The 24,866-nt window shown below is 40.4% G+C and overlaps 1 protein-coding gene across 4 annotated transcripts in view; it reads right to left on the bottom strand.

Annotated features, from left to right (window-relative positions):
* Window positions 1–2,253: 2,253 nt before the first annotated feature.
* The window catches only part of SLC12A1 (solute carrier family 12 member 1), an 88,886-nt gene continuing 66,273 nt past the window's right edge, over window positions 2,254–24,866 (bottom strand). For all 4 annotated transcript variants that reach the window (XM_046009199.1, XM_046009197.1, XM_046009198.1 and 1 more), the window contains 7 exons: window positions 21,085–21,228; window positions 18,131–18,262; window positions 17,781–17,892; window positions 15,924–16,010; window positions 6,529–6,664; window positions 4,580–4,647; window positions 2,254–3,574 (listed from right to left, as the gene is read on the bottom strand). In XM_046009199.1, coding sequence (XP_045865155.1) covers window positions 3,439–3,574; window positions 4,580–4,647; window positions 6,529–6,664; window positions 15,924–16,010; window positions 17,781–17,892; window positions 18,131–18,262; window positions 21,085–21,228 — 815 coding nt within the window. In that variant the 3' untranslated portion in view covers window positions 2,254–3,438. The remainder of the gene's footprint in view (window positions 3,575–4,579; window positions 4,648–6,528; window positions 6,665–15,923; window positions 16,011–17,780; window positions 17,893–18,130; window positions 18,263–21,084; window positions 21,229–24,866) is intronic.

Here is a 24,866-nt window from a genome sequence, read left to right as displayed (position 1 = left end):
CAGCAAAACAGATCTCACTCCGTGCTCTTTTCTGCCCGACCTCCAGTTTCTCATCTCCAGATGCAAACTGTGGGAGGGGGTTGGTGGAAATCTTTCAGGGTTTCCTGGTGATTTTTTTTCTCTGGAGTACTGATTGCAAGCTGACCTTTGATAGATTCCTTTAATCTGGTCCCAGGTAAACTATAGCTTGACTGTTTTTTAAGAAGTGTTATCATACGGACGGCATCCTTCCTTAGTTTCCCACTGTGATGCAGACCTTTCCTACTTTTATGTTTCTTTGGTCATTTCAGGGGGGAGCTGATAGACAACAGAAGAAGTCTTTGCTCTAGTTGTGTGTTTCGGGTGCTTTTTTTGTTTTTTTCTTTTGAACAGAAGTCTGGTCATCCTGCATCTTCCTGCATCTTACAAAGAGAAACACTGTGAATGTTGGTAGTTGACTATTTGGATCTGAGCCTTTGGGGACATGTGGGTGAGAAATATGAATCTGAAGAACATAGCCCGTGGTGACAGTCAAGTCACAGGAATAGCAGAGACTGCCTGGAGAAGGTTCTAAAGTCTTGTAGAACACTGGTCCTTCTCCCAGATTCTAAATTAGCAGGGCTATAGGTCCCAAGAACCTACCATCTTTTTTTTTTAAGCTTCCAAATTATGATTTCTAGAATTGGGTATTAAGAGAAGAACTTATAAGACAATGCTCCCAGGATGGTCCTATTTAGAGAAGAAAGGTTTATGTCTATTACAACATAGATATGTGATAGGGATGGAGGCAGGGTCCTCAACTGAAAAAACTGATGAAGGTTTTTGAGAAGTCACTATGAGGAGGAAGCAGGGATGCTGATGGAAAACGTAAACAAAGTGAGAGGGCAGAGAAAGTTTGACACCAATGCACATGATCATGCAACTTTCTCCATCCTGCCCTGAAAGCTGAGGATAGACGTGGAGATGATGAGTGGTTGGCTTAGTGGAGTTGGGTGAAGCAAGGAACAAGGGCAGGACACCAAGGGCTACAAGAATCTGCTGGTGTCTGACCACAGCCTCCAAACATTCAGTTTCCTGAAACGCTAACCTGTTCCCAATACAGCCACTCTGGGCCTCAAAATTGCCAGTCCCTCCTGCCACCCATCCCTCCTCTCCTGGGCCATGTACCCCTCTTTCACTAACCCAGAATCCAGGGACATCACCTCAGTCACTCTCTTGCCATTAGCCCTCAGGAAATTAAATAACTAGTTTAAGGTCAAACCACTAATAAATGGTGAGATTAAATCTGAACTCAGGCCAGTCCAAGTTTTTTGTTTTTTGTGTGTGTGTTTTTGTCTTGGTTTGTTTTAAACCACTACTTTATATGACTGCTGTGGCTGCCATGGTGATGTCTCACCAGACACTGTTTAATGAGGGACTCTACCCCAGCAGCGGGGACTGTGATCAGCAGACTGGACTTCCGCTTAGGCCCCCCAGGGACGCCTCAGCTGCAGAGAACTGCCTCACCCAAGGGCACACCCCTTCCTGGGCAGCACACGTCTAGTGAGGGATCAATGCAGGTGTATAGAGGCCTGGCCTTCTCAGCCCAGCTTGGAACGACTCTGAAGGAACTTTCTGTCTCCAGAGCTCCCTGTGGGGTTGACTGAAACTGTTCTTGGGCCCACATTAGAGCTTACCTTTTCCTTCTCCCTTCCCACTCCCTGCTCTCTCCTGCTCCCTTCCTTCCTCCCTCCCTTCTTCCACAGGTGTTGATCCCAAAGATGCTCCTTAGTAAACATGCTCCATGTTAAATACTCTTTCAGAGTCTGTTTCCCGGGGAACCCAGTGTGCAACAGCTTCTCAAGGATACAAGAGCCAGACTTTCCTATTACAGAAGTTGTGTGACTTCTCACATTTCCCAGAGACCCTCTGAAGTGTTAGTGAGAACTGTCCAGGTCCAGATGAAGCTGGATGTTCCTTCGCCTAGGTCACTGTGACCATGTCTAGTGTAGTGTTTGGATTTCAGGTATATAGGGCTCAAAAGAGATGGTTTAAATATGGGGCTCAGTGAGACACATGGCCCGGGACTGGGGAAGTGGCCAGCCTGCTGCTTAAGTTTTGCTGTTTCCCCTTTCCTTCCCGGTCATCCTGACAGGAGCGTGGGCTTGGAATTCCGAATCCTGACTGCCAGTTTTAGATAAGCATCAGAGGCAACTGATTGAATTTTTAATGCTCACATCTGCTTGCCATTGCACGGTGGTCTCAGCAACTTAAAAGTAAAAATGTGACCTGGGCCAAAGCAGACGAATTTCAGCGCTTTTATTTCAGGTTCATTGTTTCCTTTTATTTTAACAGAATAAACAGTCAAAACATGTTAAGAAAAAAAAATCAACTCATCCATCATAAAAGAAATTTGTTGGTTTTTCAATGTGATTAGATATTACAGGAATATTAATAAAAATGAAAAAATCAACACTTGTACATTACACATAACACACAATTTTGTAATTTTGTCAGTTTCTCCACTTCACCTTTTAATTATTCCTTTCAACCCACACAATCAGTATATAGAGTAACTAAGTATATGATTCAGGATGTATTTCTTTATAATGGTTTGAAAATTGGTGGTGTTGGTTTTCAATCAGAAATCTACAAAGATCTCATCTGTGCTTACCACTTCATTAGAAACAAATATGCAAAGTCATTCTACGATGGAGATTCCAAAATATTTAGCAGGCAAAACAAATTTTATATATTAAAAATGGAATCTAGTTTATCTAATTGGAATATTGTCACCTTCTAATCCAGCTGACATACTCTTCAGTCAGCAGCAAATTGAGGCCATAGGTTATCAATGATCGCTCAGATCTAAGTATATACGCTGTGTTACATTAAATAACCTTATTTAGGTAACTGCTTTAAACATTTTGTAGACTCAAGGACTTCTTAAAGTTTTCAGTTATTGATTTTCAAATCTTCTTTGTAGGTATAAGCCTCTCAGAAGGCCAAGCATAATCATGATTCCTGCCCAGCTGGTCTTTGCCTTTGATAACCACCCACGGTTACTCGGTTACTCGACTAGCCTGTCAATAAGCATTTAATGAGGACCTGCTGTGGGGCTGAGGCCTCTACAGGGGCCTAGCAGCAAACACGAGATTAGGTTTGCCTGGAGAAGTTTACAATGAAGTTTGTGATTTTTAGGAGCACAAGCCAGCATGGTTTCCTTAATTTCCTTGTTTATCAACAACCGCAACAATAATGATGTTTTTCTAGGGGTGGCATTGTCCGAGGCTGATAGAAAAAAAAAAACAGCCCCCAATATCTAATGGAAAAAAAAAAATGCTGACATGGTTTATATGGAATCCTGTGCGATTGTCTCAGGTTTGTATATCCACAGAGCAGATTTACAACATAAAGCATTAGAATGCGTTTCTTACTTATTCATACATTAAGGTAAGATGTGTTCAAATCTTTCATGGATTAAGAGTAAAATGTCAGGACATTTTTGTGGTTTCCTCTAACTAGTAAAACAGGAGGGAGGTTCTTGGTGAGGATTTCCAACCAAGCCATGTACAACCAATCCGATATAGATCCTTTTCTTGCCACTGGCAGGCTCCTGACAGTATGGAAGAAAAATTTTAAAAGCAACAGTTACTACAGGCAGTAACGTCACTAGTCATCTGAGCTATTTAATAACCAGTGACCTGAAGCTTTTGTAACCCTCCCCCCAAACATGAAAGCACTGAAATTATTCTGAATATAGATATCAAACTGATGTACTTCTCAGATAAGACAAATTATCTGTAAACCAGAAAAACAGGCTTAGGCATTGTAGAGCAGCAACAAAACAGAACTATCAATTCTCACTTCTCTTGAAACAGAAAATTTGATCAACCAATATCTCTCCCCCCACCTTTTTTTTTTTTTTTTTTTTTTTTTTTTTGATGGAAATGATTCTCCCAATAGTTTAAAGCTCTTATATTTGGCAGAAACCTCAGAAAATAGCTAGGTGAAACCCTGTACCCAGTTCTGGAGACTGTTTGAGGCCTCAGGTGGGTAGTCCCCCAGTGTAGACCTTGAAGACATAGGGCTCTTCATACATAGGCATCAGGTCATGAAGTATAAATGTAAAAGAGGGGTTTTTCATGTTCAGCTATCAATCCTTAAGGAAACACTCCCATTTCCAGCAGTACACCTCTAACATTTGCGGGGTGAAAGGGAAGAATCTTCTCCCTTTTTCTCCTACCTTGGCCTCTTTTAACACAGAGAGGAGACTCCAGCTCATGCTGTGGAATCTACCTCAGGAGGACGTGGGGAAGGAGCCCGTGAGCCTCGATGGCTGACTGGAGACTTGTTGGGCGGGCATTGGGGGGGGCGGGTTCTGGGGCACGGTTGGTCGGAAGGGGGAGCTAAGGTTCTGGGGGCGGGGCCTCTAGAAAGAAAGTCCAAGGGGTAGGGGCCCAGGGTGGGATTTATTTTCCTTCACTAAAATCCCACATGTTCCATTTAAAAAAAAAAAAAAAAAGCTTTCCACCTGAATCATCATGACTTTTTAAGTCAATTAACCCATTTACCCAAGATCCCTCTTGGAACATTCTTCAATGTCTGCAACGATACTTACAGGACAATGAGATTAGCAGCTCTCGAGTGCTCCTGTAACAGTTCATTCAGTCGAACTTGGCGGTAGCTCTGTGGACAACATTCAGATTTTGTTGAGGGCAGTTCTGCCCAGAATTAAGGAGGAGAATCTATCTCCTTACCCCAAATTATGGAGAAGTTGAAAAACCTCACTTTAAAAAAATTAGTTATTTTCTTCGTTTGGAAACTAATTTTTTAAAAAAGATTTTATTTATTTGACACAGTGAGAGAGGGAACACAAGCAGGGGTAGTGGGAAAGGGAGAAGCAGGCTTCCTCGAGCAGCAACCCTGATGTGGGGCTGGAGCCCAGAACCCTGAGATCATGACCTGAGCGGAAGGTAGACGCTCAACCAACTGAGCCAACCAGGCACTCCTGGAAACTCATTTTTTAAAAGCTCATGAGAAATTCTAGAATTATAGAGAATAGGACCAGTTGGTTGTTGTGCTAGAGTGGCTTATTAAATTCTAAGAGGAAAAAAAAGCGAGCAGAAAACATGGATAATAGTAAAGAGAAGGTGAGAATGGTCAGATCTGGAACGGGTTTGAGGGGGAAAAACTAACAATCATGATGGCAGTTTGATATCCTAAAAACACAAATTATATCCTAGTCTACATTGTTTAGGCTCTTTGAATATTTTATCAGCACAGGGGACTAGTTTCAACTAAAAGGCAGCCAAGACTCACTTGGAAAAAATAACAACATTGACGACTTTTACAGTGGTGAGAATAATACTTATTATTGTATTTCAATGGTTCAGAAACCAAGGCTTAGATGTATGATTTGCTCAATTACGTGAAAAATCTTTGTTACACGTGGGCAGTTTATTAAAAAGAGAGAGAGAGAAAGAGGCAAACCAAAAAAGCGACTTCTAACTGCAGAGAATAAACTGAGGGCTGCTGGAGGGAGGTGGGCAGGGGATGGGCAAAGTGTGTGATGGGCTCTAAGGAGGGCACTTGTTGCCAGGAGCCCTCAGTGTTGTATGGAAGTGATGAATCACTAAATTCTACACCTGAAATGATATTATGCTCTATGTTAACTAACTGGAATTTAAATTAAAATGTGAAATTAGGGGTTTCTGGGTGGCTCCATTGGTTAAGCGACTCGATTTCATCTCAGGTCATGATCTCAGAATCCTGAGATAGAGTCCCACATCTGGCTCTGTGCTGGGCGTGCAGCCTGATTAGATTCTCTCTCTCCTTCTCTCTCTGCCCCTTTGCCAGCTCTCTCTCTCCCTCTCGTAAAAAAAAAAAATAAAAATTAAAATTAAAATTAAAAAAAAATCTTCCCAACCCCCCTAATAAATAAAGAGCAAGCAAAGAACTGAGTTTATTATACATAGTTCATAAATCTTAGCTCAGTATTTTCTCCACTAAATTTGAAAGGCTTTAGTATCTCTTATTCTAAATTGTTTCAAGTTCAGCCCCTAATGTAGTTTATTATATCCCTCCTATAGCATGTGCCTCATCCAACTTTCATAATCATTGTTCCAATTACGTATTTTCTCAGATTGCTTTGCTAGTTGTTGTAACCCCATCATGTTAAAATTCTTTGTTACTGTGTTAAATTGTGAGTCAATTACCTTTATCTACTTTGCACACATATTGACTTGACTTAAATTATTTTAGACCCATGGATCTGTCTCCTGTTCTATAAAATTAAATTTGAAAGGAGACTTCACAATATATATCAATAATCTGGTTTTTAAAAAAATCTTTTGAAAAAAGAATTGATTTTATATTAAATGAAAGCCATTTTCTAAATCCTCATATGCAGTAATATGATTGAAAAGCACTTGAAAATGCAGAAACCCTAGATCTTGAATAATGAAATTCTATAACAGATATTTTACTTGTTGATTTTTGAATCAACCACTGTTTTCTTTTTCAGCTAGTTAGACAGTAAAGTAAAAATTAAGGAAAACAAGTCCTTACCTTTTCCTTGACTGCTTCCAGTTCTGTATCTGTAATTTTCCATGGGCTTTCTCTCTTTAATTTCTCAGCAGTTGTTAAATCTTTGCAGCTTTCATGGAGACGATATGGTTCAATCATCTCTTCAAAGACTTTCCAGCTGAAATTGGAATTATAAAGGAGGGCTCACAGTGGGAAACTAACTCATTATTTCACAGATACTCCAGGTAGGACTGGCTCTGTTGGCTGCAGAATCAGAGCCGAATGTCATGGAAATCTTTAAGAATTATCTTTGCAGGGGACTTACTGTGAGTAAAGCCATGGATATAATACAGCCTCCCTACCCAAGGAAAGGCCTTAACATGTTAAAGCCTTGTTAGCCTACTGTGTATTAGATTCTCAATCTAAACGGACCAACACACAGATAATTATTCTGCAAATACATTTTCTACGTGGTATAGCCCAAGACACCACTGTCATGTAGACACTTTAGCCCATAAGTAAGTTTCCATCTCCTTAAATTGAGTTTCCATCTGCTTATTGTACAGACTGTCTAGGAGGCATTCATGAATTAATGTGGGAGATGAACTAGGTTGCTTGGGATGGGAGTTGGCTAGGCCTGCCCTTCCCTTTAGTCCATGTAGCCTTCCACCTGCTGACAGGGGGTGGTCAGTGGAGCAGCTAGAAGAATAGCAAATTCAATGGTTATAGAGCAATTTGGATGTTTGCTGCAAATAATGCAGCCTTTGTCCTTCTGATGACTACTGTTGCTGTCTGAGATTTTTAAGTAACTATTTTTCAGGTGCATGTTAGAGGAAAGAACAAAAATCAATACTATTTTAATGTCTACAGATCTGAAGCCACTTTAGAGCAATTAAGCAGAAAGTCGTTGAGTAGAAAGCTCGCAGCAGTATCACACAGCTGTGGAACGTTTTGAAAGTGCTAGACAAATCTCATTCCTGTCTTTCATAAGAACCTCGAAGATTTTTTTTAAAACAGTAGTACAGAACAAAGCTTACAGTTTATGAGAGTAATTGTGTCAATGTGCTACTAGAAAATGAGGTCAAATATAAACAACGCCTTTGGTTTTATATAATTTGGCTTACTTATAACTTAGTAACTTTGGGATGAAAAGTAACTAGAATCAATGTGCTATTAGGTTAAGGAATTAAAATATGATGGCATGAGTTCAATGATCTCATCGGTTGCCCTCATTTAGGATTTGCAGATGTAAGTGCAGAGATGATAAAGGAGAACCTACCAGTGCCTTCATTAAGTGATTGAAGAGATGCTTAATGTGGTAGATTTCTGACACTGATTTATTTCGAACGGTGGACAGCAACAGGGAACACTGATATGCCCTATTATTCTTTCAACTACATAATACTCTTATTTGCTATTCCTTCCAAAGGTGCCATGCCTTCGGAGACCTTTCACAGTAATCTGTGCAATAGAAAGGTGCCAGCCTACGACAGAAGAGCCTTGGTTCTTGCACTGGCTCTTCCATTGTCCTCCTGGACCTGGATAACTTTGCCAATGAAAGGAGGTAATGGTGGCTGCTCAGAGCTGGCCTGAAGATTGGTGTAATGGTTAGATGATGATTTGGGTGACAGTGTTCTGGAAAGTGTACAGTGCCCTGTAAAACCAAGGCATTCATTTTACCACAACAGCCACGGGACTGAGTTTAGCAATTAAGAGGCTCTCTGTTTAAGCTCTACATACACTTATTTTGATCAGGATAAAAGTTATTGCATCTCAGCCCAGGTGCTATTAGAAAGACCAGTTCAAAAGTAGTTTCCTAAGAAATGGAATTGGAGTGGAAGTGGCTCGTTGTCTCCCCAGCAACCATTGTAGTCTGGGTGGAAGTGACTCCATCCCCAGCATCAGCTAATCAGCACAATTCTATTCCGTCTGCCAGAGTGTTTGGCCAGGGTAGCCACGTAGCCCAGGCGAGCTTCACCAAGAGGCACCTAGTATTCCACTGGCCAAGTAAGTGGCTCAGTGGCTTAGGTTGGTACAACTTGTATGGGGCACGTGCCCTGAGTTCAATGACTAGAGAAGAGGCAAACTTAGTCTCCCACTGAACATAAACGAGCGAGTATGTAGTCCTGGTTGCTGCCATCTTGTTTTTATGCGCTAAATCAATTTTGATTATTTCATAATGGACCAAGGTAGAGTAGAGATAATGGAAAAGAATTAGTCCTTGATTATGTATAAAATTAACCTTCTAGATCAAGCTTTGCCTGAAAGCCAAAACATAATTGGATTTTTCAGTTATGCTGGCCAATAATTTTATTACTTAAGTCATTATAAGTTTTCTTTTCTTTGCATTGAAGCACGATAAGTGACATAATAGGTTATAATGAGAATGCATTTGCCCATTCATATTCTCTCAACTCTTGCTGTTTCTTGTCTACGTTAATCTTTGACTTCATTCTAAGGTTCATCCCTGAACTGGCCATTTTCCATTCTCCTAGCTAGGTGACGCAAAGGTGGCTCAAGACTTCTATCCCGATTCTCATTAAATCTAATTTTTCATATAAATATTTTTTAATCGACCCTAGAATAGGCCAAGTAATTGAGTCTAGAATAGGCCAACAGACTCTAGAAGAGGCCAAATAGGTTATACTATTGACTATAAATGACAATTAATTCAATTTAAAAATTAACTTACACCTGCCCTGACTTCCCCATCCTTGTTCTTCATGATAACAAAGTTTAAAAAATTTTAATTGTAAAAAAAATTCTTCCTTAAGTTCATATAAGATTTCCTTACTCAAGTTAATATACTAGTTGTTTTGTGACCATTCTAATATCTTTTTTTTTTTTTTAAGATTTTATTTATTTGAGAGAGAGAGCATGTGTGTAGGGAGAGGGGAAGAGGGGGAAGGAGAAGGACAAGCAGACTCTGTGCTGAGCACAGAGCCCCACACAGGGCTGGATCTCATGACTCTGAGGTTATGACCTGAGCAGAAACCAGGAGTTGGCTGCTTAATGGATGGGATCACCCAGGTGTCCCCCCACTCTAGTATCTTTAAATTATCCAGTTAATTGCTTCTGCTTTCTCTTTAATTTCTGTATAAGGATTGTTGTCTTTTGGCCTATGACTTTTAATTCAGTATATTCAATAAAAAATGAAATTTAGCCACAAGAGATTTTCAGTTTCTCCAAGCTCAATCATTTTCTCATTAACTTTGGTTTTGTATTCCCTTTCATCTTTGCCCAGCCATCTTTATGATGTTTCTATGGTAAAATATCTCCATCCACACTTAATGATGTTTTATGTGTCATTGAAAGATGTATTAGAGACAATTTAAGTATGTTTAACATTAGCCTCCAATATGGAAATAATTGACAAACTATTTTTGACATCGTGTGCCACCTGATGACTGAGGAAAAACAGTGATGAGGCGATAATTGTTAATGGTAGGTAATGGCTGTCTGGCCAAGGAGAGCTGAAATTGAACAGGTGCTCTGAGCATTGGGCCCTGGGACAGGGCCTGCATCAGCCCAGAGGAAGAGTCTTCTTTTTCTAATTGAACTCAGAGGAATTGCCTTTAAAAAATTATCACAAAGTCCTCAACAAAGTAGGTTTAAAGGGGACATACCTCAATATAATAAAAGCCTTATATGAAAAACCTACATCTCACCATACTCAACTGTGAATTACTGATAGCTTTCCTCCTAAGATCAGGAACAGCACAAGGATATCCACTCTCACCAGTTTTATTCAACATAGTACCAGAAGTGCTAGCCACAGCAATCAGACAAGCAAAAGAAACAAAAGGCATTCAAATTGGTAAGGAAGAAGTAAACTTTGACTACTTGCAGCTGACATGATACTACATATCAAAAACCCTAAAAATCCTACCCGAAACTACTAGAACTGATAAATGAATTTAGTAAGGTCACAGGATACAAAATCGGTGTACAGAAATCCATTGCAATTCTATACACTAGTTGGGAAGCTAAGGAAATAGAAACTACAAAGACAATCCCTTTCACAATTGCACCCAAAATAATAAAATACCTGGGGATAAACTTAATCAAGGAGGTGAAACACCTACACTGAAAAGTATAAAACATTAAAAAGAAATTGAAGATGACACAAACAAATGGAAAGATATTTCATGCTCAAAAATTGGAAGAAACAAATATTGTTAAAATGTGTATACTACTTAGAGCAATCTACAGATTTAATGCAATCCCTATGAAAACACCAACCACATTTTTCATAGTACTAGAACAAAGAATCCTAAAATTTCTATAGAACTGGGGTGCCTGGGTGGCTCAGTGGGTTAAAGCCTCTGCCTTCAGCTTAGGTCATGATCCCAGGGTCCTGGGATCAAGCCCCCGCATTGGGCTCTCTGCTCAGTGGGGATCCTGCTTCCCTTCCTCTTTCTCTGCCTTCCTCTCTGCCTACTTGTGATCTCTGTCAAATAAATAAACAAAATCTTTAAAAAAAATTTGTATAGAACCATGAAAGACCGCAAATAGCCAAAATAATCTTGAAAAAGGAAAACAAAGCTAGAGATATTACAAGTCTATATTTCAAATTATACTACAAATCTGTAGTAATCAAAACAGTATAGTACTGGCACAAAGATAGACACATAGATCAATGGAACGGGACAGAAAGTCCAGAAACAAACCCATGATTATATGGTCAATTAATTTTCAAAAGGAGGCAAGAATATGCAATGGGAAAAAGAGAGTCTCTTCAACAAATGGTCTTGGGAAAACTGGGCAGCCACATGCAGAAGAATAAAGTGGAACCACTATTTTACATCATATACAAAAATAAACTCAAAATGGATTAAAGATGTAAATGTGAGATCTGAAACCATAAAAATCCTAGAAGAGAGCACAGGCAGTAATTTCTCTGATATCAGCCACAACAACATTTTTCTAGATATATCTTTTTACGTAGGGGACATAAAAGCAAAAATAAACTATTGTGGTATATCAAAATGAAAAGTTTATGCACAGTGAAGGAAACAATAAACAAAACTAGAAGGCAACCTACTGAAGGGAAGAAGATATTTGCAAATGACCTATCTGATAAAGGGTTAGGATTGAAAAAATATAAAGAACTTACACAACACAACCCAAAAAGCAAATTATCCAATTTAAAAATGGGCAGAAGACATAAACAAACATTTTCCCAAAGAAGACATAGAGATGGACACATGAAAAAAATGCTCCACATCACTCATCATCAGGGAAATGTAAGTCAAAACTATAATGAGATATGAGATGTCACACCTGTTGGAATGGCTAAAAGCAAAAACACAAGAAGCAGAGTGTGATGAAAATGTGGAGGAAAAGGAACCACTGTGAACTGTTGGTGGGAATGCAAACTGGTGCTGTTCCTCTGGAAAACAGTATGGGGGTTTCTCAAAAAATTTAAAACTACTCTATGATCTAGTAATTTCACTACTGGGTATTTTCCCAAAAGAATACAAAAGCACTAACTTGAAAGGGTATATGCACCCTTATGTTTATTGCAGCATTATTTACAATAGCCAAAGTATGGAAACAGCCCAAGTGTCCTTTGACTGATGAATGTATATATATATATATATATATATATATATATATATATATATGCCACATCTTCTTTATCCACATATATACATTATTCAGATATGTAATACATTATACATATACACAATATATGACTCAACCATAAAAAAGAATGAAGTCTTGTCATTTGCAGCAGCATGGATTGTGCTAGAGAGTGTAACGCTTTGTGACATAAGCCAGTCAGAGAAAGACAAATAGCATATGACGTCACGCCTATGTGGAATTTAAGAAACAAAACAATGGACAAAGGAAAATGAGAGAAAGAGAAATAAACTAAGAAACAACTATAGAGAACAACCTGATGGTTACCAGAGGAGAGGTGTGTGGGAGGATGGGTGAAATGGGTGAAGGGAATTAAGAGTACACTATGACCAGTGCCAAGTAATGTGTAGAATTGTTAAAGCACTATATTGTACACCTGAAACTAATATAATGTGGTTAAATATATGGGAATTAAAATAAAAAACTTAATAAAAAATTATCACAAAGCTACCAGATGTGCTACCAATGGCCATCTGTGAGGTTTACTGAGTGATCACTCCCTGTTTTAGAATGAGGTCACCTTTATATATTTGAACATCATTGCCGACACCAGATATGTGACTGTTTTACAAAGCACTATGGTGTCAGTTACAGTGGAGAGCTGAAGGGAGCAGAATGGCCCTTCCAGCACCTCTCTTCTTGGTGGGATTTTTGTCTTCACACCAGGGTACATTAGCTGCAAAGATTCTTCTATTCCAGTAAAAATGGACTTTGTTTTCTTGCATCTTCTCAAGACCTTGAACCATCAGAGAAAAAGATCTCCCAAACTGTGAAATCTAATTCACTTTCTTCCCGAGAAAGGGAACTAGGTCTCTTCACTGCAGGATGATGAGGACGTGTAAGAAACAGCACATTAAAATGGTGTCTAAAAGCAAATTTAGATACCAGGACAAAAGCAAAAATGCCCGGTCCTTCATTTTTTACTCATCTCCATAATGTTGGCTGCCTGAAGAGAGAAAAACACGGCAAAAGTTCAGGATTAGCAAAAGAAATTGTATCTAGCCTCTGACAATGGAAAGGCACTAGTGGAAAGAGATACATGGACGTCCTTGGTGATAGGACAGATTGGACAGGTATGTAGGGGGGAACTGTGGTAGCTGGGCAGAGACTAGCATGAAAGAAAAGGAAAGAAACTTGGGTTTCTTTTTTTTTTTAAGATTTTATTTATTTGACAGGCAGAGATTACAAGTAGGCAGAGAGGCAGGCAGAGAGAGAGAGGAGGAAGCAGGCTCTCTGCCGAGCAGAGAGCCCGATGTGGGGCTTGATCCCAGAACCCTGGGATCATGACCTGAGCCGAAGGCAGAGGCTTTAACCCACTGAGCCACCCAGGTGCCCCGAAACTTGGGTTTCTTACAGAAAACCAGACTGATCTGTAAAGAGGCAAAGGATGTAGGGACAAATGAATTGGCAAGCACAGACAGTTCTTAGCTATTATTAAGACAAACAGCAGCAAGAAGAATTTGGATACAAAAAGTAGATGACTAATTCGCACCAAGCACTGAGCCAGGGTTAATAGGAAATCTGAAGTCAGTAGGGGGCACCATGACTACCCTCCGGATGCCGGAACATGGCCCTATGATAGCGGAGCCCTGGTGGGCTCCAGCCTGTTGCAACGTGGCACACACTAGGAAATCATTATGCCTGCTGTGTTATGAAATAGAATGCATTCCACCAATTAGAGACATAAGAGGAGCCTGTTTGATCACATCACTGCAAATGTCAAAGAGGCGATGACTTAGGAATTAAAATCCTTCAAATGAAATGTGGAAGGCCACCAGAGATTACTACATGACAACCCAGTCCATAAAAGAATGTTCATTCCACTTACCAAGGAGTATTATAAACTCATCTCAATTTTTCTCAAGTATTTAAAACTGTAGAAATATAGGAATAGAAAGCATTAGTGGTATATACGACATGAAGAAATATTGCCTAGTGATAACCCAGGTGAGCTCTGTCGATTATAGCTTTCCTATCACAATTAAGATGTTTTGTAAAGCCATTTTGATGGACCCATAGCCTTGGAGGAATCATGAATACCCGCAAATGATATGAAGTTCAAGGTTGTGAATGGTCGACAAGACTGTATCTTATTTTTTTTTAATAAAGATTTTATTTATTTATTTGACAGACAGAGATCGCAAGTAGGCAGAGAGGCAAGCAGAGAGAGAATGGAGGAAGCAGGCTCCCCGCGGAGCAGAGAGCCCAATATGGGGCTCCATCCCAGGACTCTGGGATCATGACCTGAGCTGAAGGCAGAGGCTTCAACCTACTGAGCCACCCAGGTGCCCCAAGACTGTATCTTAATTCTTTTTTTTTTTTTAAAGGTTTTATTTATTTATTTGACAGAGATACAGTGAAAGAGGGAACACAAGCAGGGGAGTGGGAGAAGGAGAAGCAGGCTCCCTGGTAAGCAAGGAGCCTGATGCAGGGCTCCATCCCAGGACCCTGGGACCATGACCCAAGCCGAAGGCAGACACTTAAGGACTGAGCCACCCAGGCGCCCTGACTGTATCTTAATATGGGTGATTTTCTGTTAGGTATTAAGCTCATATAGGATAACAGTGAATCAAAAGAGGGGAAGAACAAGATTTGAGTGTGGAATTGCAAGCCATCAGGAGCTGCAGGAGGAAGGAGAAATGATGGTCAACAGAAGTGAGAACAGGTCCAACAGGCCAGTGAGAACCGAAGCTACACTGAGATCCTTGTGTCCCTTTGTACCCTCAATCTGGAAGGCCCCACTTCACACCAAATCACATGTATTAAATCATATCCAGATGCAACAGTAACTATGATTTGGACTGTAAACAACAGAAAAATATTATAATTGGTAAGTTATCACTCTAAGTAGTTTATTTAGTATTGGCTATAATTTCCAGTCCATCTTCTTGCACCTCTGGGAATTCCTGGGAGGATCTAATCTACAAGCTGATTTCCAGTATCATGGACTTTAAAATTGAACAACTAATGAGGGTTAAAATGATATCATGATTTGAAGACATGTAAGCAATTATTTAAATTTCAGCATTTTAAAATTTTGGAGCCAATACATCTCCTTGGTAGTCTTCAGATAGTTTTAGAGGACCCCCAAAATTCCACGGCTCTAAGTGTTGAGTCCTTCATGCCTAAAAGTGAAAATGACCATGGAGGGTCGGCTCTGTCATTGTGCCAGGAAGACTCAAACAGTTTTGTTTCTAGCTTCTGTATCAGAGCTCCCCATCCAGGATGCACCACCAGTTACTTAAAAAAAAAATTTTTTTTAAGATGTATTTGTTTATTTTAGAGGGAGGGGAAGGGCAGAGAGAGAGAGAGAGAGCATCTCAAGCAGACTCCCCACTGAGCATGGAGCCCAATGTGGGGCTCAATCTCATGACCTTGAGATCATGACCTGAGCTGAAAGCAAGAGTGGACACTCAGCTGTTCCACCCAGCTGCCCCATCAGTAACTTTAAATAACGAAAACCTGTCCTGACTGCCCAGTCCAGATTAGTCTGAGCTTGTGCCTCCTGCTGCTCTTGCCACCATAGAAACCAAGACCATGAAGGGCAATCCTAAAATGCTAACTCACCTGTGTGTCAACAATTCTCCGTCTCAAGCTCGACTTTACTGCAAAATCATTTCCTTCCTTTATGATATATTTGATCCCTCTGCATGGTTATTCCAAGTCCCTTTTTATTATATCTTATTAGGAGGTCACTACAGTCGATAGATAACATTTTTACCCTTTAATAATCAGCACAAAGGAAAATGAGAGAGCACAAAGGAAAATGGATCTTGTTAAATGCTCCATACCTCTCTTTGTTGGGCTTAATGTTGATGTCACCAATGATATGGATATCTGCAAATTTGATCCTAAATTTGCTCAGAAGAGAAGCCATTCTGGAAATACAAGAGAGAAATTCTTCATCATTGCATATGTATCTATTTTCAGGCAAAGAGTTGACGTCTTATTTCAGCTTCACAGCCAGACAAAGGCTGTGTTTAGTGTTTGATTTCCATCTCTGTATATTAAATGCGGACCAAGCATATTCCACTGAAGGTAAAGACAGATTCATGTAAATTCAGATCCTAGGAATAGCAAACCCAACTCTGCATTCACATTTCAGGTAAGATAATACAGAGTTGTACATGCTTCCTTACCATTGGGGGAAAAAGAGAACAAGTTTTAACATTGTTGACTATTAACTTGCTGATCATTTTTAGAGTTATTGACAATGTGCCAACAAACTAATAATTATGATAGATCATTATATATTGGAGGTTCTTTCCCTGGCAACTGAAATTTTTGATACAATTGCAAAGGTACAGAAAAATTGCAAGGGTGGTGCAAAAAAATCCCCAAATCACCAAGTGTTTATTTGATGTACCACCTTTTTCTCTGGCTATTCAGCTGCGTCTGTCTATCTACATCTTCCTTCTTTCTTGCTTGCTTTCTACTCACCCATTCACCTGCCCAGCTGGAGCTATCAGTCCCCTTTACCTATAAATACCTCAGTATTTCCTAAGAATAAGAACATTCTCTTATACAAACAAGGTATACTTTTTGAAATCAGGAAATTTAAAATTGATGCCATGCTGTCATCTAATCCACCAACCATTTTTAAATTTCATCACTTGCCCCGGGAAGTTACTGGAGGCTTTAAGAAAATATAAATTATTATAGCCAACATGTTAGTTGTCATTATAATATGACTCTTTTAAGGGGAATTAAATATATATATATGTTTAATATATATAATTTATATTATATGTGGATATATAAAATATATTTTGTATATGTATATGTGTGTGTATATATATAAAATACTCCCAGGACAGGGGGAAAAATATGAAAAATTACTGAATAAAAGCCTGTCATTATTTTGTGATTTCTTGAAGGGCTCAGAACTTGGGCCTGCCATGAGGGATTCAGGGCTGCTGAAGTTCCCTCTCCAGATTTCCCCCAGAGACCTTTGGACGCACGGTGTTCCTAATATGCTTATTGCTTCCACAATGACTAAATCATGCTCTCCATGACTAAATCAATGACAAAGATGCAAATTTGCACTCTGGAGACTGATTTTTTTTTTTTTTTAATTACAAGAGTTTTCAACAGTCATCCATTTAAACTCTTCTCAAGCTACAGAGGAGAAACTGGGCACCCAGGTCCGGGTCATGGTGACTGTTGCAAGGCCCCACAACTCATGGTGGGTGGGGCTGGGATGAGGACCAGGTGCGGTGTCTCGGTTCTATTTTTTAAGTGTGCGGTGCTGGAATGGCCACCACAAATCAGCAGGTTCGACTCGCCCCAAAGAAAGTACTGGATGCAAATTCCTCTGGGCTTTTCCTTTCGTGGATACATTCGCTGGTCAACTCCAAGCAAACATTATACAAGGTAATGATAGTCCCATTCAAGACTTGAGATGAAGCCTCTGTGTGAAATTCCTTTTTGAAAAGCATTTGTAGGGGATCAAGGGACATGAAGACAGTGATTACAAGAAGTATGCAGATGACTTAATGACCAGAAAACCAAATAAACACGAGGCCCATCATGGTGGTTTTGTCTTTAAATCTGCTATGTCTCAAAAAACACTTAAAGTTCTTAGAATTAAAAGCATTAAAGTAACAGACATCCAACGGGCTCTAATGCAGGAGTGATGAGTTACTTACGCAATTTTTTCTTCTTCAATGCGGTTGACCTTCCCTCCAACATAGATTCTTAATTTACAGTCTTTCCATTTTTTTCTGAGAGTCAAGATATAGGGGATAAGGAGTGTTAACCCTGAAAAAAGAATAAATTATGACACAAAGAATGAATCTATCTTGCTGAAAGGAAATGAATAGCTTTACATCTTTATTCATTCCCACATTCATTGCTCCTAAATAATTTAAAATCTTGGGAAAACACAGAAATATCGTTCTCCAGCTGATAGCGTTTTCATATACCTCCTCGTGCAGTTAGTTAAATTGATCAACATAGTAATTCTGCTCCCTAGTGTATAGTCTGGAATTGTTTTTACCTCCATCATCAAACAACCACCACACATCAATTGTGCCTTTTCTTTGCTTCTTTTTAAATTGGGTGCTGGCTTCTACCAGTTTCTGGTTGAACTCCCCCACGTGCATTGACTGGATTGTGTTCATGCTGCTGTCTGTAATGAAAGAAAAAGAAATAGACCTATTTGTCTTTTGAAGAAAGAAACAAAATAACTTGCCAATAAATCTATTCAGGAAAATAGAGGGAGGGTCATGAATTTGTAAGCTTTCTAATCCCCAAGGGTAAACAGTGAGCTCAGAAAAGGGGAGAAAAAGGTCAAGTCCCACAGTAATTTAGATCACCTTTAATAGATCACAAGAATTTGGTATTGGTTTCATGATTACAGTTTTTGTTACAAAGCAGTAGATTATTTTCAGGTCTCTAGCAATGTGAGGGCAGAATTATTACTTAGGCAGGTAACAATGCTACATGATCTGAAACAATAGCCAATATATCCCCATTTTTCAAAATTTCAGCTATAATTCTACTTAATCCTATTTTCAAATTTACTTGAAAGTAGAAAATGTGGTGATTGATTTTCTAGAGATAAGCAATAGAATCAGAAGTGTTTCTTCATTAGAGCATTTATTTGAGTGCAGTTGGTGTAAATTCTATGAACGTCTGGGTAACAAAGGTGGCTAGGGACCAGATGTATCTTGACTCTATGACCCTTTGGTCCTAACGTCAGTCTGGCTCGCTTTTCTGTTTCGGAGAAAAACTTGTGAAGTGCAGGGAAAGCCACTGAGCTATTTGAATTTCTGTGAATGAGATGGAGAAGTCAGGAAATATGGAGAGACAAAATTCTTTCACTTGAGGTAGATATAAGGGTGCGTGGAAAGTAATTTTTTTTTTTTTTTAATGCGCTTTCCCTTCTATCAAGGATCGAGTGACAGTGTCCTCGGGAACTAGGCCAGTTTTTGAGCAGGACCCTGGCTCCTGTTTGCCAGCAGAGGTTTTCATTGCTACACTCTAGATATTATTTCTCATTTCCACATCTTTTAATGTTGTGACTTTTTTGCTCCATTTCAAAGAGTTGGTGTCAGCAAAGTGCTTAGAGTCGAGCTGACGGCTGCTTCAGAGCTTCCTCTCTGATCTGAGAGGTTCTGAAGATGCTTTGTTCTGTCCTTTGCCGTTTCCATGTTTAGGGCCTGTCAGTTCTGAAGCAATTATCTTACAGAGCTTCTCTCTCCCTGGGACTGCGGAGACAGAAAGTAAATATCTTTAAAAAATGGACCAAACTCGACCCCCACTTCCATGCAAATCAAAGCACCCAGAGGACCCAGGCATTAGTGCCTGGAGGTAGGGTCTGTCCTGATCTAGAACTCCAAACAGTTGTCAACCAGTGAAAGCCCAGAGAGGTGAAGGGGCCTCCTTGAGGGCTGCATTTGAAATTTGAGGTGTGGGAAATAAAACGTAACATCATTTTGCTTTTCTGAGCAGACATGTTGACTTTCAGAGGAATGCATTTCTGCTGAGAGATGTGTGACGTAGAAATAGGCTTCCAGGATAAGTAAGAAGTCCCTTCTCATTAATAAGAACACAGATGCTTCCCTCTCCCATCAGCCAAAGAACAGTGTTGGGCTATGACTTCTGAATTTTCCATTCCTTTTCCAGACTGTAACTAACATTGAATAACTGAATGGTAGAACATATTCAATGAATAGTTAACATTTCTCATGAATAAACCAAATAACTGAAAAGGAAAGAAAACAGTTAGCATCCAGATGGTCTTAGTCTAATATTTACATCCGAAGGTCCTGATATACATCCAACTCGAGACTCAAACGTATCATTTTTCTGGACAATGTCATTTTAAAGTGGACAATACTTAATAGGCTTTCCTATAGCCCGTGGAATATTCCAGAAACCCAAGGATATTTCTATTACTTGAAGAAGGGCGATGTTTACATTTCATGTTATTCTTTGTAAATATATAGAAGTATTGTATTACACGTGAAACTTTGTCCTTGGGCTATAGCAGGAAAACAAGCAAACAGAACCAAACATTTCCCGGGGTATTAGAGGGGTTTATTGAAGGATCTCATTGAAAGGGTGGATCATGTCAAACTAGACCAGAAGTCTGCTAAGTCTCAATTTGGATCTTGCTATTTGACTTGAAAACCCTCCCCAGAGAAATGATGTTTTCTCGGACTCACACCAAGTGATTTCTCTAAGTGTAGTATTATTTGCGGATGTTAACATTCTAATTTTCTACCAGCAGAGGTCGCCGTGGACCTCATTAAACTCAAACCGGCAGTGTTTCTGGAAAGAAGTCGATTGTCAATTTTCAAAAAAGTCAGATGTTTGAATCACCTGTTTATAAGTTTTATAAAAAGCTCTCATTCTGTAGTCTCTCACTCCCTGGGGTGCATATTGGACTTTCAGAGGTAAGTGTACCACTCAGCTGAAATCTACAGGTAGTTTCGGCGAAGTTCCAGTCCAAAATTCTGGTTTGCGACAAAGATAGAAGCTTTTCAAAATTAGGGTTCTCATTTACTGTCCTAGTTAACTTTTAGTCTCCTGAAATGTCTGCAAGAGGTTTATAAGGGGCGTGTGTGTGTGTGTGTGTGTGTGTGTGTGTGTGTGTGCGCGCGCGCGCGTAGATAAATCCATTTGGGTATTGGTTTTTAAATTTCTATCCCCTTTCCATACCAACTAAGAAATGTCCATTTTATGGCATTCGAATCCATGTAGGCACCGTGAGACTCCCAAACCAAGATTATTATTTTAAAATTAAGTTTTTACAATGAGATGGCACAAAGGGCTTATTGTTACTGATAAATAACATATTTCATCTGTACTAATGTCTTGAAAGAAGCGTCTTTCAGTCCTTTGCTGACTCAATGCCCCCATCTTAGATGCTGACTTCTGATCCCCATCAATACTCAAGCAGTGGCTCATTTCTGCATATTTCTTGTGAATTTTAAAGGTACTTACCTTTCTTAGGAGCTGGCTTAGTAATGTTCAACTTGCTAGCTTTTTTAAACAAGCCTCGGATGCCTCCACTTCCTTCTTCACATTCGTTGTCTTTGATAGTAGCTTCCAGAGCCAGCCTCTCCTGTTCCAATTTCTCTAATTCATCTAATGCAAGAAGACAAAAAACGTTTACTTAACTCAGAGTGACAAAGTTTCTAGGAGAAACTTATAAACTATTTTAATATAAAAAACAGTGTCCCATTTGCAACAATGTGGATGGAGCTAGAGGGTATTATGCTAAGTGGAAAAAGTAGAATATTCCACTGTATGTGGGACTTTAAGAAAGAAAACAGATGAACATATGGGGGGAGAGGGAAACAAACCATAAGAGACTCTTTTTTAAAAATTTTTTACAAAGATTTTATTTATTGATCAGATAGAGAGAGAGAGATCACAAGTAGGCAGGCAGAGAGAGAGGGGGAAGCAGGCTCCCTGCTGAGCTGAAAACCCGATGCGGGGCCGATCCCAGGATCCTGAGATTATGAACCGAGCCGTAGGCAGAGGCTCAACCCACTGAGCCACCCAGGTGCCCCAAGAGACTCTTTAAAAAAAAATTTTTTTTTCTTTATTTTACAGAGTGAGAGAGAGCACAAACAAGGGGAGCAGCAGAGGGAAAGGGAAAAGGAGACTCCTCACTGTCCAGGGAGCCCGATGTGGGACTCGATACCAGGACCCTGAGATCATGACCTGAGCTGAAGGCAGCCGCTTAATGGACTGCCCCACTCAGGTGTCCCCATAAGAGACTCTTAATGATACAGAACAAACTGAGGGTTGCTGGAGAGGAGGAGGGTGGGGGATGGGCTAGGTGGGTGATGGGTATTAAGGAGGGCACTTGTGATGAGCACTGGGTGTTGTATCTAGTCGATGAACCAATGAATTTTAAACCAATATTGCACTGTATGTTAACTTAGTAAAACTTAAATAAAAAGAAAGAAAATAAAAATAAAAAATGTGTCTATGCAATAAAATTATTACACATCATACGACTTTTTCCAAATGATTATTAAAAAGTAATATATATCAACAAGTTATATTCAGAAAGTAATAACTAGCTTGGGAAAGCAGCTCTGGTGTTGTCATAACACATGAAGTCACTAGGTTTTTATTTGTGAAGATAAGGCAGTCTATTTAATAACCTCTTCATTCACTTCCAGCAAAACCCAAAAAGCCAGATCCACTGTACATAAGATCTTGTACACAGTGCACCACTGATTTCCTGACCTAAACGACTGCATAGGATATTTGACAAGCAGATGCCCAAATTTCCAAAGTACACTGGGTGTGTACCAGGCACACGACAATGCCTCCTGAATTGCAGCATAAAACTACACAAGAATTAAGGAAAGGTAACCAAACTTTATATAAAGCCTTGTATGGGCTCCAAATTGAAATTACAGTGAAAAACGGCCACTAAGAAATTTCTTTTAGAGAAAGAAGACACAGAAGGCAGGAAGAGGGCAGAGGGAGAGGGAGAGAGCCTTAAGCAGCTTCACACCCCGCGCGGAGCCCTCCAGACCCTGAGATCATGACCTGAGCTGACATCAAGGGTTAAACACTTGACCGACTGAGTCACTGGCACCCCAACAATTCTTTCTGATAAGCAAAATACTTTCTGGAATGAGTGACCAAAGTGAAAGAAAGAAAAGCTGATGTTTCTGTGTGCCTGTCAGAGTTCAATAGCTAAGAAACATCTCATGACACTCAAGTCTGGAGCAAGAGTCAAGCCACGTCCGGGGCTGAGACCCACCCTCCAAGCTTTGGTGTCGCATCTGGCTGCCTTTGATCTTTTTTGGATTCTGATCGTGACGACAAATTCTTCACTGCTATGTAATGCCTTGCATTCCTCTCTGATGTCAGCTTGCAGTGGAACAGGGGAAACAGGACTTCACAAGCCGTCAGGGGACAGTGCTAAAGAATGACAGGCATCCTTGCTTATACTGGCCAAGGTGGCCTCTTTTCAGATCCCCTCGACTTCTTGCTTGCTGGGAACAGAGACTTAGAAAACGAGCAGTGTTCTGAGGAATGGAGTAGAAAACCTAGCCTCAGTGTTACAGAACACTGGTAGGGCTTCTGTAAATGTCAACCCTTGGAGCCTATTGCCTTATCTATCCGGGAAGCGAAGCTATACAAAGTCTAGATTTATCAATTATGTACTAACTAAGTCTGTCAGGACAGTCACATCCCTAGACGGTGTTGTTATTCAGCTCCACAGAATTGTCTGGCCTCTTTCCAGGTCTTAGCAATTAATCTTTTGCCAGTGGCATGAGATTTAAGGTCAAATCACCCATGTGATTTCCCCAAAGCTTCAAAGGTTCTCAAGATCAGCAACTATAGAAAATCCGAGAAATTAGGCTGCCGGTATTAAAGCTCAGACAGGAGTTGCTTACCCCTGACTTTCGAAAGGTGAACAGGAGCCGCATTGCACGGGGGTCGTGACCGGCAGCAGCTCTGTGGAGGGCTTTATGTGATACGAAGCGAGTCATTTACTTTTCCTATGCCTCTGATTTCCTATCTGTGAAATGGAAAATTGTAACCCTTCCCCTTTCCAACTCTCCCGGCTTTGCGAAAAGAATAAGCAACCGTTTCTGCAGGGTGCTTTGTGCCTCCTTAAAGAACAAAGGAACGAGTGTGTTCTATAGGTGGCGTATTTATGCAGCCGCTGGAAATGGGCTTAGTCAAGCAAAGCAAATGGAGTATTTCAAGAAGCCCGGGAGTTATTTCAGCAGTTACTATTTTTTGCACACTCTTTGGGTGCCCGGCCCTGTGCTGCATATGATTCCTTCCCAAATGACTCCAAGATGGCTACTATTATTACTCTCATTTTTGTAGATGAGGAAACTGAGGCTCAGAAAGTTTGAGTAATCTGCCTGATGCCACCCAGAAAATAACAGGGTTCAAATGCAAAGAGGCCGGCTTGACTCCACATCCTGCCGGCTTCCCACTCTGAAGACCTTTGGCTTTTGACTCAGTACTATTATCTCAGAGTTGTTCCATTACCCTCCAACATGTCATGGTCAGGTGAACCTCAACACTCTTGGGTGTGTGGTGTCATGCCAAGTTAGCCCCCCCAAACGACGGCCCCTCCCACATGTCATTTTAAAGGCAGGACCCTGAAGACACAGGTATAAATGACAGGCTGGCCCCAGGGCAACAGGATGAGCAACAATCACTCAGTGGGGGATGGCCACCTAACTATGAGCTCCTGTTTGGGGTGCTGCTGCAGGGGTCCAGCTGCGGGGTAACCTCTTCTTTGGTGATGTCTGGAAGGTGCATATTTGCGAGTTTCTTTGGGGGGCAATGGCAACAGCCACCCTGGAAAAGGGTTTCTTTTGCTTTCCTTTCTTTGCAAGCTCCCGCACACCCCGTGAGGAGGAGCTAGTCGCCACGTTCTTTGTCCTCGAGTTTGGACAAAGGAGGAGAAAAGATAAATCCTGCTTTGTCACAGAGTCAGCTGGCTGAGTGAGCTGGGAACTACTCCAACTATTTGCTCAAAGGTCTGTACACGGCCCATCCTGGACAGAGCAGACTGCAAAATCCCAGGCCCCGGAGACAAAACCAGACTTTGCTGGAATGCGTCAGATCAACAGTCCCCTCCAAGACGGCAGACAGAGGCCGACACCGGCAGAGAGAGGTCTGTGCTACGGGCTAAGATCTGTTTGCTTGGCCCTCTTGGATTTTCCCATCCACCCAGCGGTGTGATCCCGTGCACCGTGATTTTGCACATTCTTATTAGAGCTAATTCT

Source organism: Meles meles, chromosome 6, assembly GCF_922984935.1.
Source record: "Meles meles chromosome 6, mMelMel3.1 paternal haplotype, whole genome shotgun sequence".
NCBI lineage: Eukaryota > Metazoa > Chordata > Mammalia > Carnivora > Mustelidae > Meles > Meles meles.
This window is presented reverse-complemented; position numbering and strand designations above follow the sequence as displayed.